Raw genomic sequence first — 11,895 nt, forward strand, 5'->3', positions numbered from 1 at the left:
AACTACCCCTAACTTCATTCTACTTCTTAGTAATTAAAACACCAAAAAATAGCATCTAGATCCACCAGACTAACAGAATCAGAATCTAGTGGTATTACAGTTGAAATGATGGAATTCACTGTCTCATACTAGTGTTTTTGGAATCATCACAGAATAGGGTTGAGAGGCTATGTTGGAAGGATGGTCTGGTCCAAACTTTCCTAGGAAAGGCAGCCTTGAAGACCTCATCTGCCACCTTGTTGAGTTGCATTTTGAAAGCCTTCTGTGTTGGGGGTTTAACTCTGAAAAGGTTGTTTCAACATAAGGTAGCACCAGAAAGAAATTCTTAACACAGATGAAATCTCTTCTTGTGCAGCTTGTCCCTACTGTAGCCGCTCACTTTCATGGGACTCCTTGTGAAAAGAGCCTTCATCACTGTAGCCTTTCTAATACTGGGGTACTGTGATGTGTCTTATATGAAGCCTTGTCCTGGGAAGAGGACAGTCTTTTCTCATAAGGCAGACTCACCAACTTTTTCATAACCTTCACAGCCTTCTTTTGGACATTCTGCAGCCTGATCATTTTCATAATCCTACTTTGGACCCCTCCAGACTGTTTTATCTAGTTTCTAGGGTATTTGCTTGTTTGGACTACAAAAAGTCTTGTTAAGTTTCATGATTTTTGTTTTATTCTAGTATTATTTCTTAAGCATATAGAATCTGTGAAAAAGGGTCTTTCTAAAGACTCAAAGCACATCTAGGCTTCTATCTTGCAATATAAGGAGTTTTACCATAGTCAGAGATTTTTTGTGGTGGTATGTTTTAGTGTTTGAGTGGAAGATTTAGTCACAAAGTTCTGTAAGGTAGGTTTGTTGTTGTTTTTTTTTAAATGTAATTCTTCACTGAATTTTTCAAAGCAGGTTTTACTAAATTTCTGGAGATATTTTCAATTTGAAGCAAACCTCCTGAGAGGACTTTGTCAGAGAATGCAATACTTTGAACTCTAGAATCCAAACTATTTATTATGAAATGGCACGGCTCTAAGGAGATGACTTTTCAAGCTTTGTTTTTTATGGAGAAAATGGGTTTCTATTTCACTGTCTACCAAAACCTATACTTTTGACCTTAAAGGTATATTTTTTCTCTTCTCTGGACTGTTTTGTGATTTTTAGACCGTATTAGCTGAGGATTGGGTAAAGGCTGGTTGTAGGTGTTGCAGCTCTTGTAACTGCACCACTCGTTGTTAACTCAGTTCATTCTTACCACAGTGACCAAACTGCATTTGCCAGCTCTTTATGCAAAAGGCTGAGTTGCAGAGCTTGCATTCTTTACCAGTCCAGGAAAATTCAATTTGTTGATCCTGCAGTAATACTCTGTTCTTTTGAAATCTCTAAATCTTTGTTGCTAATACTTCTAAAAGGTTTTCTTTTTTCATATACATATGATGACTCTGGTAACATTTATATATAGTTCCTAAATACTGTGCTTTTGAGTTTTTAGCTGTGGTTTTAAAATGGTGTGGAATTTTCTATGGAGTTTTATCTTCTATTGATTGTGATTTTATTATTTTTTAATAGTTTATCCTGATAGCATTCTTTCAACTACAGTGCCATAAGGATTGTCTAAAGGAAAGACATGGTAGGCAATTCTGAAATTCAGCAAGTACTGGCACGCATGACAACAAAATGGCACAGGATGGAGTCTAACTCCATGTGTCTCTTTGGTGTGTTGCTTGCAATAGCTGAAGCTATTGTTTGAAGTTTGGTATTAGAATCACACACATTTAAAGGAAAGAAAGTGAAATTGTTTTTGGAGTCTTAATTGTTTTACTCTCTAAAATATAGCAAAATAAGTGTCTGAGTGAGAATAAATTTCCTTTTACTAATACCAGTTATGAAGTTTTGTTGTAAAGAAAGATTAATTGCCTGTGTATAAGTTGTTAAAGAAGTTTATTCACCCTAGGCTTCCTGCAGCTGGCATCCAGTTTCGGGAGAAAAAACATTAATAATTTTATGGTATTGCAACAGGTACAGCTCAAGCTAGGTGCCTCACCAGAGGGATTTAGGGTACAAAATCCCAGGTATTTCTTTGTTCTTACAACCAATGCTCCTATTCTTTGCACACTTCACCACCTTGCCTGCACATCTTACTCCAATGGTGGTTTTTGTTTTGGAGTCTTCTTGTTCATATCACATTCTTTTTCTGTAGCTGTCTTTATCTGGATGGGTTGCAGGTTCGGATGATAGCCATGACTTCTTAATCTTTTAGTTTGCACTCGTCTCAGAGCCTCCTTTCATTGTAGCTGAACAATAGTAGAAGACTCATTCAGCATTTCAAGGTCAAAGTTTGCAGCTTGTGGCCTAAAACTTCAGCACTTTGCTTGTGCTAAGCAAAATTACTTAGATGAAAGAATTCAGCTAACTAAGCTCAGTATATAACAGTCCTCCCTTTGTTTTTATTAAGGTTTCCCACTATTATCAGAAAGAACTCATGAATTTTTTCAAAGCATTTAACTGCTATCCATGTCACATGTGGTGTTATATACAAGTAACAGGCATAATATCCTAAAGCTTTAACAGCAAAGTAAGTACATGGTAAGGTGGTATGTGACCACTTCCATTTAGGTTCTAATTTGGATTTCTGTGAAAATACCTTAATTAATACTTCAGTAATACCATTGCATTGATTTAGCATGCTGAGTCAACCACTGATCTCCAAGAGGTTGATCCTAGGTGTAATTGTTTGCCAAACACTAATCCTGTTGTTGTCAACCTTAGATGTTGGGAAGAGCTGTTTCCCAACATTGCATAATATCCTAAAGTATACTGCTCCTAAGCTTCAGGCCATTATAAACCTATCTGACTACAAGTTTGAGTTTTTTGTTTTTTTTTTTTTTTTTTCATTTTGCTGGAGCCTTTTGTATGAGCTCAGGAGTATACTACAGGAATATTATCTGCAGAAATATTATTTTCTGCTGAAGCAAGGGATTCTCATTTTTTCCATAGCATACCCATTGCATGACACACTCCAAAGGCTTACTTAGACTCAGTATAAATAGTGGCACTTGCTGATCATGTCACCACAAGACTGCTTTTGCTAATGTAATTAGTCTGGCCTCTTGGGTCATCAGCAAGGGTTGTAGAAGTTCAAGTGCCTCAAAGTTTCTCACTAATGCATAGCCTCCGTGTTTTCCATTTGCATAGTATGGAGATCCATTGGTCAACAGTATCAGATCCAAGGTCTGTAGAGGCTGATTTTACTGATCTGTCCATAAGTGGCTGAAGTGAAACACCTCATGGCAATCATGATACAGCTCACTGTTGGAAAGAACAAATAGTAGAGTTGCTGAATTCAGCATCCTTTTAAAGTAGTAATAATTAAATTAATGATTTTAAATTCATAACAGTTCATTTTTTGAGGGGACAATTTTTGTCTATAATATTGTTTAAGCATCAGTTCTACTTTGTTTTACACAGTTATGTGATCGATAACTACTGTTCCTTTTACAACTTGGAATATCCTTTCTTTCTCCAAACTCCAATTCCTCTTTCTTTGCCTTGATAGCTTAACTGCTGTAGCCCTGGTAGTTAGGTTCTTCAGTACCCTACTGTGCCTAAAAAATTCCTCACAGTTGTTTGCTTTGTTACTTTGTTTGGTCAAGATATTTCTACCATAGCCTTGGACCTATTTTGGGTCTGCTTTGTCCTTTTGAGGTATACTGGGAAGAAAGATAGTCTTCTTTCAAAGCTGGAAGGGGTTTCCTCCCTTTTTTTTTGTTTTGGTGGGGGGTGGTGGTAGTTGGTTTTTTTGTGTTGTTCTTTTTTTTCTTTTTTTTTTTGTTTGGGTGGGTTTTGCTATTTGTTTATTTGTTTTTTGTTTTATTTATAGATTAAGCCCAAGCATCAGTTCTGCATTAGCGCTGATTTTTCTCCACAGCTTTGTGACCATGGTTTTCAGCAATTCTGGTATTTTTAGCTCCTTTTGTATGTTTTTGGTGATCACACTCCTTCCCATAAAGATTAGATCTATCCATTCAGGTAACAAATGTAATTCTGTGTCTCAGGTCTGTAAGAGGTCTCTTTTTATGCTGGGGAGTCTTCTGTCAATGTGACCCTTCCACAAACACTCTTTTTCCAGTTTGTTCTTTGTAAGCAGTTACCTCTCTCAGCTTGTGAATTGCATGCCAGCTACCACTGTCACATCCTTACATTAGGAAGTGGGAGAAACAGCAAGGTTTCTGCTTTGGTGTATAGTCTCTGATAGCAGTTGCAAGCTGGGCTCCTTGTGGTGTTTGTCTGAAGTCAAGGCTTTCTACAAAAAAATGTTTAAAATGAAAAATTTAAAAAAGGTGAAAGCACACTCTCTCAGTACAGGCTAGTGAAGAAACACAAAACCTAGAGATACCTCTTTCCAAGCAAAAGTCTCACTTTTTGAGGATGGATTATATAGATGGATTATATAGATGGAGAAACTTGCTGAGAGCTAGACAGCAACACTGGAAAGACAGCTAGATTTTGCTGCATTATTTTATATCCATCTGTTAATACATAGATATCCAGTTTCTGGGAAACCAAACAATGCAAGTTATAAAAGTATAAGTTCTGCTTTTCCAGTAGCCAGTTCTGTGTACATACTTATTAAAAACAGTTCTCTAGAAAGTCTTTTTATCTAAGTGCTGCAGTGTTAGCAAAAGTAATACTAAAAGTGAAGCATTATTGTGGGGAAAGTGAAAACTGCTTAAGTATGTTTGCTCTGTATGATTTAGAGTTTTAACAATATCTCTCATACAACTGAGCTTTTTTCTTTAGCACTGTGTAGTTCTAGTACCTGGTAATTTTAGTATTTACAGATTCTTTCCTGCTAATAATAGTTCAGTTGCTTCTTCTGGGGAAAAAAAAGCTAAGTCTGTTGAAACACAGATCTCTGTTCTGATTCCTCAGTTTAGAAAGTAAAGTGATAGGCAGCTTAGCCAACAGACTGGGCTGATGTAGTAACAATCCAGGAAAGCTGTGGTGAAGTAGGGAATGGTGGGACACATATTCAGGTGAATACAGATTACAGATGTAATTTTAAGACACAGAAAAACCACTTTAAAGAGAGGCTAAACTAGGTAACTAGGAAAGAGTGATCTTCAGTTTTCAGAATTTTGTTTGTAAGGCCTCAAGTAGATGATCCACAGAACTCTAAAGCTTTTTTCTTTTGTGTGGTTTTGAAGACAACCTGCTTACCAGATTATATAGACAAGCAAGCAGACAAAATTGGCGTCTGTTTGGAGAGGTAGTTATTAAGCATGCATTCAGAATGTACCCCAGTTCTTTGTCAGTGATATACAAGATGGCTCATGCTTTGTCTTGATTTTGTTGCCTTGTTTTATTGTCCCCCAAAGGATAGATGGCCCTTGGGCTTTGTGAATTAAACTGAGTCTGTATTAGGACATAGCAGAGGATTAAAATTGTGGAGCTTATGCTATCACTGCCAAGCTCCAGTCTGGTTTTATTTACATGCAGAGCTGAAAGCTGGGCTGTCTTTTTTAACTGATTCACAAGCAGGTCACATGAACTTTTGCCCCAAGGGTGACTTGTCCTACTAGAGAGAGACAGGTGTTGCATACTGCCTTAATCCACTACTTCATGTCTGTCAAACCAATTAAAGATGTTTTTGTGGCACTTACTACTGTATAAAAGACTTTCTAGTGTTTAAAATACATCTGCAGTAAATTAAGCCACCTGTTAAAATCAAAGTGAGAGAGCATGGCACTCAAATTGGAGTAGAACACACAGCTCCATCCAGTACGCTCAGTGCTGCTGACATGTAATATACTGACATGTCTGGCAAGGAGACTCGTTTTGAAGTTGTTTTGAAGTACTTATAAGCAGTACTGGCTGACAAAATGAGACACTATCTTTTTAAAATTACTTCTGCATTTTCTTTTTTTGGCATTGTTTTGCTAGTTTGAAGGAGCTCTTTGAACCTCAAGGTGAAATTGAGGTTAATAGTAAATATGTAGGGATTCTGACTACTGCATTCTTGCCAAAGGAGTCTTTTTAGAATAATTGATGCTTCAGATAGCCAATGAGAGAGGATCAAAAATAAATAACATCGTAGTCTTCTAACTAAAATGAGACCAGAAATTAGTAGTAATTTTCCCAAGCAAGAGTCCATTTAGAATTAACCCTTACGTAGCTGGTAGTGTAGTTGAGATGTGTGTAGAGCAGATGTTTCCCAACAGCATGTACTGTTCTAGATCATCTGTAATTTTGCTTTGTGTTAAACTGTCCTGATTTGAAAAGCTTACTCAGAAACTGATTTCAAAAGTTGTCCTATATGGAGAGATTACATTGTAATTTGGGTAATGCAAATGTGCTCAGTGCTCTGAGGGTCGAGTAACTTCAAGCCTGAGAAGAGAGAATTACTGGAATGTATTATGTCAGGTGGTTTGTAGTTTAAAGAAAAGCAGAGCTGGAGTTGCTTCTGTACCACATATAAAACTATCTTCTCTGTACAAATATGACTGTTCTTACTGCATAACAAAAAGCTTTATTTACTACATTCACCAAGTGGATAGTTCTTTGAAGCTTTCTCTTTACAAATGGTATTAGATTTCATCCTCACCACCTAAGCTTTGATCAAAAATATTCTGATGTGGGCATTTCTCTGGGGCTGTGAATTAATTTGCATATTAATATTGTGACATAAAATGGCCTTTTTTCTCTCTATGTTCTAGCAACAGAGGTAGCCAGGACTGTCACTTGTCCACTAACCTGAGTTCAGTAATCTGCTCAGCATTCCATGGTAGTTCAGTACTTCTTGTGGGAACAGTAGCTTAGATCTGAGACCAATCTTCCTGTTTCTTACTTGATTGACTTACACTGTTGGCTGAGAAAGTTGTTGGTTTAAATATAGAGGCCTAGTAGACAAAATGGCTTGCTTCTGGAGATCTTGGTCCCAGAGGGAGAACAGAATTTGGGAAAATGGGAAAGGAGGCACATAAAGAACCGTAGGTCTTCTGCTAGATGTATACAGGTTGAGTGTAAAACTTCAGGTTTTTTCTATTATAATTCACAATTTCTTTTCATTCATTCTGCCCAATCTGATCCTCCTCAACTCCAACAATGGCTGAACAAAACTCTAAAATCCTAAGTATATTTTATCTTAGAATATGCTTATGTTCTAGAATCAGTGGTGTTGAAGTCTTTCTACTTACTGTTTAGGTCTCTGCCAGCTGAACTCAGTGACCTTTAGTGTCGCTGAATGCTTCTTTTCTCCACAAAACAGCAGTGTGAGGAGGTGACCCTGTGCTGGTTGCTTGATACTGTGGCCATGAGCTTAGAGGACCCGGAGGCTTAGACTTCTAAACTGAGCTCATCTGGCAGGAGGAGGTGTGTTGGTTCACAATCAACACCTATCTGTAAGGGGTCATTCTCTTTCCTTCACCTTCATTGCTTCTGCTGCCATCTTTCAATTAGTCTTTTCCATTGAAGCTTCTCCACATCATCCTGTACTATGCTTTCATGATCCTTGAAAACATGAGAGAAACAGTTTTTGTTCTCCTTCTCTGTGACTTGTGAGCAAAATGAGATTTTTCTTTAGACTGTGTTTTCTAGAAATCTCTGACTTTCAAAGCCCATAATATTTTGCAGGTTCATCAACACAGAAGGTAAAATAAGTACGTGTCTTTCAAGCAAACAGTGTCTGGCAACATTAGCTATGAGGAGTTTTAATGTTCTGGTGGATTTGGGTTTGGATGTGTAGCCAGCTCACTTCAGTAGTTTGGTAAATGCAATTGTGTTACTATTGAGCTGTCAGTAATCCCTGCGTGTGTTTGTGTAGGCCCAAAGCGAGTACCCAGGCAGGGAGAACAACAAGGGTTCAGTAACAGAGGCACAGAGGGGAAGCAGGACAAAACGGAATGGAGACCATCTTTCAGGGAATACCGTCCCTATGGAGCACAAAGACAAGTGGAATTTTCAGTGGAACGGTATGTATCCTGCAGAGAGAAATAAGGTCCCTCACAGAGGATATTAGTGTGCAGGTTTTTTTGCAAGACTACTTACTTCATGCCTGTAAGAGCTGTAGTTTCACCTTCCTTGGGGGTTGAATTGGTACATTTTTTGTTGAAGGTTAGCAATATAAGGCAAAACTGAAAAATGTAAAGATCTGAAAATGTGCCCCATAGTCAGCAGCATATTTATAATGTTAGTTTCCGAGCTCACATACCAAGCCTTGCAGAACATGTAAGAGGTTGCAAACTGGAATTTACTGCTTGGACAGTGAATGCATGTTGATTTTTCTTTTTTTATAAATATTAGCCGATTCCACCTAACCCTTAATGCTTCAGAATGTGGCTGGTCTTACTTTATACCATAATAGTTGATATTTAACAAATTGTCTGAAATTTTAGCAGTTGCATATAAGTATGGGTTTAGATGGTGGAGCTATTGCATATAAAGTTGTGAAGACTTGACTGTTTTATAATGTTTTCTTTAGTTTCTGTAATGTTTTCAGTGTAAATAACTGCTGATCCTTCTGTTTGTGTGCTGTAATAATTCGTCTAGAGTTCAGTTTGTCCATTTTCAATGACAAAACCCAAACAGCTGTAGTGTGTACTGTATAAAGATGCACTCTACAAATTGTGCTGTAACTGTTATATACTGATGTATCCCATAGCTGCACAAACATAACAACATGATTTTTTTTCTTCTTCTTAATTGTTCTATAAAAACGAAAGTCTGACTAATTACCTTCTTCTTAGACCAGTGGAAAGATTAGACTATGAAAGACCAATAAGAGGCCGTGGTGGGGGAAGAGGCAGAATGAGAGGCAGAGGAAGAGGTGGTGGATTAATTGGAAGTTTTGATGGATTTGACCAAAGAAGAAAACGTGAACCGGAAAGACAAAGTGGGAATGATAAAACGTAAGTGTTCTGTATGCTGTTTCCTACTTCATATACAAGTAAATAATAGTCAGCACTGCAATACCCTTTTAGTTATTCTGTTCGCTTCCATATCCAGATTGGCTGGCAAAAAGTCTGTACTGGTTTTAGTTTGAGGTCATAAAAAAAGGCAAAAACCTCCTTAACTCATTGAATTTCACACCTCTCTAGAGGTGTGAAAGCAGATGACAAAAAGGGTGGAGGTAGACCTCACAACTACAGAACAGTGACAGATGGTATGAGGTATGTCATATACTTGTGCCCATCATAGATCATAATTTTCTGTGGCCTAGGTTAGATCATCATTTTCATCAGTTTCATGTCCATTTTGAGCTTTATAAGCATCGCTTTCTATTATTGTTGTAATTAATGTAATTTTACATTTTTTAAACTTGGCTCCTTCATGATGGTGAGATTAAATTGAAGCGAAGGCATGATGTTTGTTCACTTAAGACAGCCAGAATCTTTTGACTGGAGTGGAGTTTTCTTTTAATGGAAATAAGTTATTATTTTTCTCAATAGTCAAGTAAATGGTATTTAAAGGAATTGCTCCAAAATGCTAATTTTAAGATTCAAACTCTGTTACTGGGTTTAAAGTCTGTCGTAGGAAGGAGACCAGGACACCAGCTGGTTCATCACAGGTCCAACAGGTCCAGTTTATTGAAGAAAGTATCAAACACTTATACAGCAAATAATAAGCTTATGAATATTCTGTAAGCCAAGCAATCTATTGGTTAAACTATACCATGAACTCTTCCTCATTCCTTAGGGGTTACATCTCTCTTTTCTTATGTCTCTCACTCTTTGTTATCCTACTACTAGGATAGGCCCAAGTTATACTACTACTTGAGCTAGGCCCAAGGACACACTATCTTTGCAGGTGCAGGAGTGGGAATTAGCCATGGTTTTGTACTTTTCCAGTCCTTAGCCAGCCAAACTCCCAACAAAAGTCTAGTCTCTTTTCTGGAGTTTTATGGATAATTTGTAAATTGCAAAATGGTAGTACATTTCAGTGTGGTTCTGAAGGTAATATTCAGTTGACTGTACCATGGAAGTACATTTTGAAGTGATAGAAAAATCAGTAGCATAATGTGATTAATGGCCACTTTGAGGTAAAAAAATCAGGACTTCTCCATTCAGTTCTGTATATCTCTTAGGGGTACTGATTTCTGTTCAGATTTGTGAAACTTCACTGATTATGTTGGCTTTTATCCATTCTTTGTACCTAGCAATACATTGCTCTTTCCAGTAGCTTTTTTCTCTTATACATCTAGAACTCTTTAATTGAAGGCTGGTAAAGGATGGAGAAAAAGTAGTGCCTTGAACTTGTAGCAAATATATTTGGCCACATACACACTGATTGACAAAATTGTTTTAAAAAAAATATTTTAAAATCAAATCTAGTTTTAAAAGTCAATGGATTCAGACAATCATGCTGAAAGTTTGAAAAATATAGCCTTTATGTGTAATAATTTTTGGGTCTTGATACTCCAAATTCTTCTGAAAGTTGTATTAACTTCTCTCCCTCCTACAGAATTTCATATTAAGAGTAGATGGCTTAGGTACCCTGGCTTTTCAAAGAATCAGCTAGGTTAACATTGTTCTGAACTGATAGTTTTCTGCTAGCTTGTTTTGCACTATCTTCTGTAGGATATCAGGGAAGGCTTCATAAACTTACAAGGTATTTATTGGCCCTTACATATTTTCTTCCTAGTTGAGGTGGGTTTTTTTGAGTTTTTTCAGTTCAATAGCATCAGAACTTCTACCAATGTTTTCCTGTGATATGGTAGAAGTGACATAAAATTAAAGCTCTCTGAACAATTCTAAAAGCATGCGTCTGTGTCCTGATTGTGGTAATCATGCATTGAAGCTAAAAGGTGTTAATCTTAAATATGTATGCCTGCTACTGGAATGAAAATAAGTTCCTGCTGTCATTTGACAGTGAATTAAAGTCCATTTTACAGAAAATACAAACTTTAATTCTTTAAAAGAAGCAAAAAGGCAACTCCAAATGTCAGTGTTATACTGACAATTAATACTAATCATGATTATTATGCATGATGGAATTATTTCATCTTCCTACATGCTTTTATTTTTTTAGCGAAATAGGATTTTTTCCCAGTATTCCCAAAATATACTTGTTAATTGCTCAACTAGTCACTTAGTATATTTTTCTGCTTATGATCAAAGAGTTTTCCCTTCTTTTTTTCCCTCCTTACCAGGGAATTGTGGTAAAAGAAATAATGTATTGATTTGGGTTTTTTTCCAGTGTGAGTCATGAAGATGATTGTTTTGTTTTGGGTTTTTTTGTATGCGTTTTGTTTTGGTTTGTTTGCTTACTGTTTTAGTGGGAAGGAGCAGACTGCATCTGTGGAGGAGACCGTGGAAACTCCTGAACAGCCAGGGACATACGCAGGAGAGCCTCTGAGCAAGTACAGACAAATATTTTCTGTCTAAATGCAAAGGAAACAATTAACTCTTGCTGATGTACTTGTATTGAGGGGCACACTTGAAATGTGAACTGTGAAGTTTTGCTAGTGCATATATTTAAAAATAGAAAAACTTTGTTTTGTGTTTGTGAGTATGGAAAATATGTCCCTCATTCTGACTAAAGCTTGATTTATACAGCTGGAAATTGCATTTAATTGCACAGTGATGCTTAACTTCCTAAGATTTGGTGATGATTTAAGGAGGAGCTACATATGTTTTTCCTTTTTCACTTCTCTAATTTGTAGAAACAACCATGCTTTTTGTTCTCTGACAAGAGATATTTGAGGTGCCCATGCAATTGTACAAACACATTTAAAATATGCTGAGCTACTCTAAGTTTGTATTCACCAATCACTAATATCATGCAGATATCATCAATTCTTGAGAGGCCATGATAGAACTTGGAAAAAATTTCTGGAAATGCCATGAGCCTTAAAATAGGGAAACTGAGAGAGAAATGTCCCCATTGTCTTGTGGCTTTCATTCTAATCAGTG

The 11,895-nt window shown here is 36.9% G+C and overlaps 1 protein-coding gene across 4 annotated transcripts in view; it reads left to right on the forward strand.

Annotated features, from left to right (window-relative positions):
• HABP4 (hyaluronan binding protein 4) overlaps positions 1-11,895 on the forward strand; it is a 39,493-nt gene that overhangs the window by 3,026 nt on the left and 24,572 nt on the right. For all 4 annotated transcript variants that reach the window (XR_012578154.1, XM_026795203.2, XM_005489819.4 and 1 more), the window contains 3 exons: positions 7,809-7,956; positions 8,731-8,892; positions 11,259-11,342. Coding sequence is in view for 3 of the 4 variants with exons in the window: in XM_026795203.2 (XP_026651004.1) it covers positions 7,809-7,956; positions 8,731-8,892; positions 11,259-11,342 (394 nt within the window). In the remaining variant the exon portion in view is untranslated. The remainder of the gene's footprint in view (positions 1-7,808; positions 7,957-8,730; positions 8,893-11,258; positions 11,343-11,895) is intronic.

This window comes from Zonotrichia albicollis, chromosome Z (assembly GCF_047830755.1).
Source record: "Zonotrichia albicollis isolate bZonAlb1 chromosome Z, bZonAlb1.hap1, whole genome shotgun sequence".
NCBI classification, from domain to species: Eukaryota; Metazoa; Chordata; class Aves; order Passeriformes; family Passerellidae; genus Zonotrichia; species Zonotrichia albicollis.